General features: G+C 52.2%; 1 protein-coding gene across 1 annotated transcript; it reads left to right on the top strand.

Moving 5' to 3' along the window:
- The first annotated feature begins 3,025 nt into the window (after positions 1-3,025).
- On the top strand, positions 3,026-8,054 carry fgf16 (fibroblast growth factor 16). Its single transcript, XM_076032859.1, has 3 exons — positions 3,026-4,161; positions 5,742-5,845; positions 7,745-8,054. Exons 1-3 carry the CDS (start codon positions 3,858-3,860, stop codon positions 7,988-7,990), a joined length of 654 nt encoding a protein of 217 aa, XP_075888974.1. The 5' UTR covers positions 3,026-3,857; the 3' UTR covers positions 7,991-8,054.
- Positions 8,055-8,381: the final 327 nt, after the last annotated feature.

Here is an 8,381-nt window from a genome sequence, read left to right on the forward strand (position 1 = left end):
CCAAACCCCTTCCCCCCTCCCCCTGCCCCTCCCCCCGCCCCCGGCGAAGAGGACACATGTGAAGTTTGTCTAATCCAAATAAATAGGTGAGGCTCCCATTAGCCCCAATCCCTGCTGCAAGTGTACCTTCAATTCCAATTTGGACCCTCCCGCCGTGACTCATGGGAGAGCGACTTCAAAGCCGCAGCCGCGCACTCGAGGTCATTATCTTCATTTCTATATCCTCTGCAGGTTCGCAGCCATATGGGAACATTTTAGGGCCTGGATCGTGTGTGTGTGTGTGTGTGCGCGCGTGCGTGCGTGTGTTTTTGTGTGTGTGTGTGTGTGTGTGTGTGTGTGTCTACTGCCATAAATCTGCCGTGTCTACTATAAAATATAGCTGACCAGCAGCAGATGTAGCTTCTAATAGCTACAAAAGCAAAAGAGGAATCTAAATTCACCACCTCTTGATTTTTATTCCTACGCATAATGGAGCCGAAGATGGATTTGAGCTCCGGGCCCGGGGGGGTCGGGGGTCGGGGGGGGGGGGCGGACGGTGAGTTGAAAGTCAGAAACGTGCCCCCGCGGGAATGGGGGGAGAAAAGGTGCGCGCGCGTGCGCCTGTGTGTGCGTGTGTGTGTGTTGGCGTTTCCTTGTAATTATCCTCCGTGCTCCCTCGCTTGCATCTCTTTCGGCCCCGTCTCCCCTCCGCGTCTTTTCTTCCATCCCTCTTTTGAGCTGAGACGAATTCCCCTTTCAGCCACCACCCCCCCACCCCCCCGCTCCGCCTCCCTCCGATGGGTCCCCGGCGTCCCGGCGCACAAAAGCCCCGACCGTCCCTGACTCCTCGTCAACCCCTTCCTTCCCGATTCATCAAGCGGAGGCCCACCGAGCATTCATCACCGCCGCCACCTTTTCATATAGCGTACCAGCTGAAAGCCACTGTCCCTCCCCTGACTTCAATGCGAGCGTGACACACCCGCAAGATTTATAGCGGCATAATTAGTAGCAGCGGAGGGGGGAGGAAAAAAAGAGGGCCCTTGGTACTTTGGAGGGTCAATCATACTGTAACCCGCTCACATCTGCCCCGCCGCCGCCGGTGCCGCCGCCACCGCCGCCGCGAGAGTTGATGAATTGGCCGAACGAAGAAGAAGAAGAAGAAGAAGAAGGAAAAAAAAAACGCAGGAAGCCGGGGAAAATCCATCAAAGGCCGACGGTGACATCAAAACAATCTCAAGCGCGCCGTTTGTCACCATTCACAGAGGCAAGAAGGGCCCCGGTCGCACCGTAAATCACGCTCCTCCACAGGAAGGCCGGGGCGGAGATGAGCGGCGCTGAGGTGAGAGCTCAGCAGCTCTCAGGTCGGAGGCGGAGGCGGGGGGGGATTTCCAGAAGCAGCTCCGGGCCACTCTTAAATAACACGGCTGATAGTTTAACGCACTGTTTACGTAATCACGCCTCCTCCTCCTCCTCCTCCTCCTCCTCCTCCCCCCACCGACCACCGCCGATACCAGCTCATTCAACCGCTGCTCCAGGAGTTTGTTTTCAGTTTCTCACACCGAAAATTAAAGTCCCCGACTAAACCTTCATCTTCCTTGCGGAGCCGCAAGCCGGGACCTGTCGCTCCCCGAGTGCACCGAGGGGCTGCAGAAATCCCCCATCGATCTGAAGTCACGCCGGTTACTCATCGTTCCTCACAATCTTTCCTGGCGTCTGGTCAGGTTGCAACAGCAGGAGATGTAAAAAAAATTTAAAATTTAAAAAAAAAATTAAAAAAAAAAGGGCGGTTGAGTTTGAAGTGACTCGTAGTTTACTCTTTCCATTAGTCTGAATTTATTTGACGGCTACAATGAGATTATGATTTCTAATGTAAACCTTGTTAACATGTCAGCGGAGGACTTCAAGTCCAGATGACTGTTTGATCTCCGCTGACACTGTTATTATTGTTTTTCTCATTTGCAAAAGCGGATTTCCCCCCCCCCCCAAAAAAACAAAACAATTTCGGGGGGGCGGGGCCCCTGGAGCCCGACTTTTGGCCTCGCAGCCGCAAGTCCTAGCGAGTGTTCTTTGGAAAACTGCAGCTTCTACATTATAAAACATCATAGGAACAGACTTTATATGCCAAGATATAAGAATTCCACAAGTTTAACGTGGGGCAATGAAAGCTATTTTATGTGCGCAAGTGCGCCGTAATGAAGGAGAGAGTCGCAGATTCAATGAGTTTGTTTCCTGTTTTCTTTTAAAACTGTCTTGGACACAAACACAAATGCGTTTTAATGCTGTCCAACATCTGTCAAGCACCAGCCTCTTTATCAGTGTTTTCCTAACAACTTGTGTCTGGAAGTAACTCGTCATTCATATGCGGTACTGAGCTTTTTAGAAGGTTTTGGGAAACTCTTAGACACACAGCTATTTCCATGAATCAGCTCCGGCAGGAAGTGCGAAGTGAACATTTTGGGGAGAAGGCTGTAAACAGCGGGCTAAGTGTGCAGCGCTCTGGGATAGATAGCTGCATCAGTTCATGATCGACTGGAATCAAAGATGAGAGGTAAAGACGTGGAAATCGCCACCATACGCACCCTTTACATCACGTTTCTGCTCTTTCAGGGCCTTTGCACCACTGAGTTGCTCATGTTTTGCAACTTTCTCCCTCGTGTTACATAAGCACTGAGCAGAAACAGGCCGCTCGGATCCGACGCGACACGTCATCCGCGTCGTTAAGCAGTAGTTGCAGTTGTGGTGGTTAAAGATGCTGGTTTCGCTGGAGCGCATTGCCGAGCGTCGGGCAGAGGGGGGGGGGGGCGAGGAAGCACCTGCTTGTTCCAGCGGGGAGGTGGAGAGAAGCTCGGCTCAGCTCGGCTCTGCTCTGCTGAGAACGTCCAGCTGCAGCGGTTGGCACTTGTGCTGCGGATTGGATTGCTCAGAAGATTATGCCTCGGTTATTTTTACAGTCTTAAATCTGAAGCGCTCTGATGCTTTGAGGGTTTCCTTCTCTCTCTCTCTCTCTCTCTCTCTCTCTCTCTCTCCCCCTCTCTCTCTCTCTCTCTCTCCCTCCACCCCCCTGCTCTCTCTCTCTCTCTCTCTCTCTCTCCCTCTCTCTCTCTCTCTCTCTCTCTCTCTCTCTCTCTCTCTTTTCCAGAGGACTGTTGTGGTGTGACCCAAAAAAACCCAGAGCAAATTATGGATTGCCTCTGTGGTGGAGCGGTCGCTACAGTTTGTCTTCCGATTTTCGCATTTGTGTCAGCTCCCATTGGCCTCTGAGCGATGATGATCTCTGCCTCTCGGGCTCTCCGCGCGCCGCTAAGTGTTGCCAGAGCTCCCCGCGCACGGACGCTCGCCGCGGTTTTGGCCAGACGGCGCGCGGCCGCGAACACGACGAGCGCACGAGCTCCGAGGAGATAAGAGATCCCGCACTTTTCGGATGTCGCCCGCAGCCTCGTTGAGACGGAGACACGGTCGGAGGTGTACTGATACGTGTGTATTCCAAAAAGTTTGAGTGAAGTGACGAGGGAAGAAACACAATCAAGCGAGGAAACCGAGGCGCGTAAGAAGAGATGCCAGCCAGGCGTGGCTTGTGTCTTGAATGTCCAATGTGAGAATGCGTGGGGAGTATGTATATAATAGAGTCTTTCCATCTGATAGAGAGAGAGATATCAAACTGATGATTACAGCGAGGGACGATCGATAATCTGAGAGAGGCGTCCTCGGATTCGGCAGGAGCGCGGCGCGCTGGGGGACTCGCTGTTTGCGCGCACACGGAGCGGACTTGTGTAAACTTTTTATGTTGTTTTTGTTTTGTTTTGTTTTGTTTTTATTGTTTTTACACGCTTCCCCGCGTCGCTCACCGGTGATCTAACTTTTCGATCTAAACAACAAAAATGCCACCGCTTAACTTGACCGCGGTGCACACCATGGCAGAGGTCGGGAGTTTCCTGGGGACCATCGACTTGGATTTACAGACTTTCCCCCCACTGGGCACCGTGCCGCTGCCGGAGTCTCCGCTGGGCTTGAATGAGCGGCTCGGTCAGATCGAGGGGAGGCTGCAGCGGGGCTCTCCCACGGATTTCGGGCACCTGAAAGGGATCCTGAGGCGGCGGCAGCTCTACTGCAGGACCGGCTTCCAGCTGGAGATATTCCCAAACGGCACCGTGCACGGGACAAGGCAGGACCACAGCAGATTCGGTGAGATGTTCTCCCGTGCACGCCTTGTAAAGAGATTTGAAGGAGAAAAAAAATGTGTGACTTTTGCTTTCACAGCAACTTGTCTCGGAGATGTGTTTTTTCCCATCGTTATTATTATTATTATTATTATTATTATTATTATTATTTATTTATTATTATTATTATTATCATTATTATTACAGTACTGTATCTATTAATTTACTATATGTAGTTTGGAGTGAATTTCCTGTTTATAGTGGTGTCAGGAAAACAAGTTACAAATGCATACAGCATATAAAGTCAAGACAAATATTTGCGCTATAGTCGCTGTGCGGCTTCAGTGCGGGTTCATCTGGAGGCTTTTCCGCGCGCACGTCCCCAGAGGCGGCCCGTTCGTGCGTCACTGTCACCTGGCCGCGCACCTTTTTCGGTGGCGAGGGGCGTCTTGGGTGGTGGCGTCAGGTGTGTCGACCCGGGTTTGGCAGCCTAGGCAACAGCGCGTGCGCGTGGCGTGCCCCCGTGAAACAAATGGAGCGAGGTGCGGCCGGCCAGAATGCATGGCGGACGATAAACACATGAGAGAGGGGCGGGGTTGGGGGTGGATGGAGTGGTGGGTGAGGGTGGCAGACACGCACATCATGTCCCGCGCCTCATATCCACGCAACCGCCGCTGCTCCCTCGCAGGTGCGGCGCCGCCGATTCTCTACTGCGCCAACATAACGGGGTGGGGGTGGGGGGGGGGCGACTCGGGGATAAGATTAAAGCGTGACCACCAGTGCGGGATACGGTCGTGTTGAGCCCAAAACAAGGGGATGGGTGGTCCGTTTGTTGGCTTCTGGCTTCACTTAAGTTTTTTTAAAAGATGCAACAAACTCTTTTGTCAGAGCAGAGAGGGAGGAGGGGGTGGGGGGGGGGGGGGAGAAAGAGGAAGACGTGGCTTTGATTAGAGGGATATTAAACACACTCCTCACCCCACAAGAGAAAAAAAAAAAAAAATTAGAGGGATGTTCTCTGTCATCCTCTGGCCATCGGATGAGGTCGCAGGCAGAGATGGGGACCAGGTGGCCCCAGTGCCTGGCAGCGCTGCCAGCTGGATCCTCTCTGACTAACCTCTGCAGAAGCGCAGCTTTTAATTTCACCGGTTGTTTCCCCGCCTTTGAAGTGCCTGTTCACTTTACTGTCTATCTTCCTGTGAGTCAGCAGCACCCCCACACCCCACACACACATACACACACACACACACACACACACACCATGGGCCCACATCTCAGCTCAATAAAAGCGACCTCTGCGCGTGTATTATTAGCCGGATGGGAAGTTCCAAAGACAGGCTGAACACATGTACAGACACCGCAGCCCACTGTGATTAACGTGTCGGGAGCATTTAAAAAGAGAAAGATATCAAATGAATCTTCAATGTGAAAGCAATTAGAGTTATGCATTTACTGGATTTTTTTTTTCTTTTTGCTTTAATGAGGGATGCTGATTCAAGGGGGACGAACAGAGAACGCTCAAAAACGACACTTGTAACTTGTGCCTTTTCATCACTCCATTTTCTGTGTGTGTGTGTGTGTGTGTGTGTGTGCATTGTTTAACCCCAGGTATCCTGGAGTTCATCAGTCTGGCAGTGGGTCTGGTCAGCATCAGAGGGGTGGACGCTGGACTCTACCTCGGCATGAATGAGAAAGGAGAGCTCTATGGGTCGGTGAGTCAAAAAAAAAAAGAGAGAGAGAGCGGGCGGGGGTGGGGGGTGGACTCCTTTCATTCACAATCCCAGCCTCGACAGGCAGCCCGGGCTCTCATTCACAGGCCCCGGTACTTGATACACATGACTTGCTTTGCAGAATACGCGACTTTACAGCCATTCTCCCAAGACAAAGCGCTTTATTTTTTTCAATCCCCTACAATATCCACCAGGAGAGCTTTTAGAAAATGAGGGGTTTTTTTCCAGGAGAATTTTCCGAGACACTCGGTTATCAGGGTTCCCATACATGAAAGATGGGAAAACCGCAGTGAGACAAAACAACCCGAGTTTCGCTACCAGCGGCTCTCACACCAGCGGAGCTAATAAATGATGGTGAGCTCGGGACCAAAAACAACTGGACTTGTTGCAGAGTTTCTCAGGAGATTAAATTCAGGGTGATAGAAAGCCCTTGTCTTTATTTAGTCTTGAGTTATTGACGGTAATATGGTGGAAACAGAAGCACTGGGAGGTTCTCAGCGTGCACCTGGGTGCACCGGTGGAATATAATGATTGTCACGTCAAGTTTGCCCTCAAATCAGAAAACATACTGTCCTCATAAATGCTGCGTCTCCAGGACGTCTTCCCCTCTGGCTGACTTTGCCTCCCGTGTTGTTGCTATCTGTGCACACCGAGAGAGGGAGGAGAAGGGGAAGAGCCGTAGCAAATGAAGGGGAAATATGCGAGGGGTTACCTGTATCAGGTGTCCTAGGGCATTACCGGAGGGCCCCTCGGGGCCCAGACTGCCTCTGGCTGGGAACGCTGGGAACAGAGGCTACCTTTAAGCACGGCCATTACGTTGAAAGTGCAGATATTGTTACTGCACGCTATCAGAGTCTGGCATCCTGCAGCTTTGACCCTGGGATGGAGGGGGAAGGCGGAGGGGGGCGGGGTAATTGCACACCTGACTGAGTCACCTGACTGACAGAGGGAGCGATGTGGACACGTCTGCGATGGAGGGCCGCCGAGGGGGGCGGAGTAGGCAGGGGGAAGAACAGGTAGAGGTTTGCTTCCGTCCAGCAGCCAGCAGACCTTGACGGGCTTTTGATCCAGTGAGATGTGTGTGTGTGTGTGTGTGTGTGTGTGTGTGTGTGTGTGTGTGTGTGTGTGTGTGTGTGCGGGGGGTGATGTATTAGGATGGAACTGGCCCAGTCATGTGCCCTTGAGACTGTGTTTACAGGCAACAGATTCACCACACAGCCCTAGTCAAGCCGAGCCTGACAACCAGTCAACAAAACTTCTGCTGCTTCTGTTGCTGCTGGAGGTTTTTCTTAAGAAGAAGTGACTCTTGCTCAAACAGTGACAGAGGCCAACGGTTTTTCTCAGGGCTGGGGATGAACAGACGACTTGTGTAGAGAAGCCAGAAAGAGACGGTCTGAGGGGAGGAATGTCGGGAAGGGAAGGGAAGGGAAGGGAAGGGAAGGGAAGAGAAGGGAAAGGACATGAACAGGGAGGAGATGATTTGGAACATATTCATAACGGGTGCAAACGGGTCCAGCTGTTTGCTCCTTGATGGTATTTCTGACTGGACTGTGTATCTCTGGACTGTGAGGCCCTAAAAGCGAAGTTCCTTACTGCTCCCATACTCCCTGACGGCCCTTTGTGGAGTGAGCAGAGGAGATGTTTCTCCGTGCAAAAGATCAGGAGGTTGGCAGGTTTGAGGATTCCGTGTGGGGGACGGAGTGAACAGACAAGTTGTCATATCAGAAGTACCTGCCTCAAAGAGTTTCTCCTGGTTCGTTTCAACTAGTTGCAACACAGTGAAATACCCCCACCGCCTGTCAAAGATCTGCAAAGTTGCGTAGAGATCTCTGCTGCATTTGCAGGACAAACTAACTAATGTTTTTGTCTTTCCCCACCCAGAAGAAGCTGACGGCGGAATGCGTGTTCCGAGAGCAGTTTGAGGAGAACTGGTACAACACCTACGCCTCCACCCTGTATAAACACACGGACACGGGGCGCTTCTACTACGTGGCTCTGAACAAGGACGGCTCGCCCCGGGAGGGCAACAGGACTAAAAAGCACCAGAAGCTCACCCACTTCCTTCCCAGGCCGGTGGAGATCGAAAAGATCCCGCAGGCATACCGGGACTTGTTCCAGTACAGGTGACCAAGTGCTTGCAGCTGCGGAGAGCCGCTTACAAGTGGAGCGACGGAGATGAAAAGGGGAGGGAGGAGGAGGAGGAGGAAGAGGAAGCGATGTGGCCAGTGGACCACTCACCTCAGAGAGGAGGTGGCACCACGGCGGATGCAGACGGAGTACCACATGAATGCCCAGCTGGGAGGGCATCAAAGGTCCCCGACATCCTGACTCTGGACTATCCAATCAAGCGGCTTATTTTCTTCTTCTTCTTCTAATCTCCTTCAAAACAACCACTTTGAAGAGGCGGAAGTGTAGATACTGAGACGACATTCGGCGTGCGTCGAAGGCGTTGCGGGGACGATGAATACAAGGTTTGACTACAGGGGACAACGAGAGGAGACTTTTGGGGAGTTTCAAA

Source organism: Nelusetta ayraudi, unplaced genomic scaffold, assembly GCF_046127955.1.
Source record: "Nelusetta ayraudi isolate G7.1 ecotype Tasmania unplaced genomic scaffold, CSIRO-AGI_Nayr_v1 ptg000039l, whole genome shotgun sequence".
Taxonomy (NCBI): domain Eukaryota; kingdom Metazoa; phylum Chordata; class Actinopteri; order Tetraodontiformes; family Monacanthidae; genus Nelusetta; species Nelusetta ayraudi.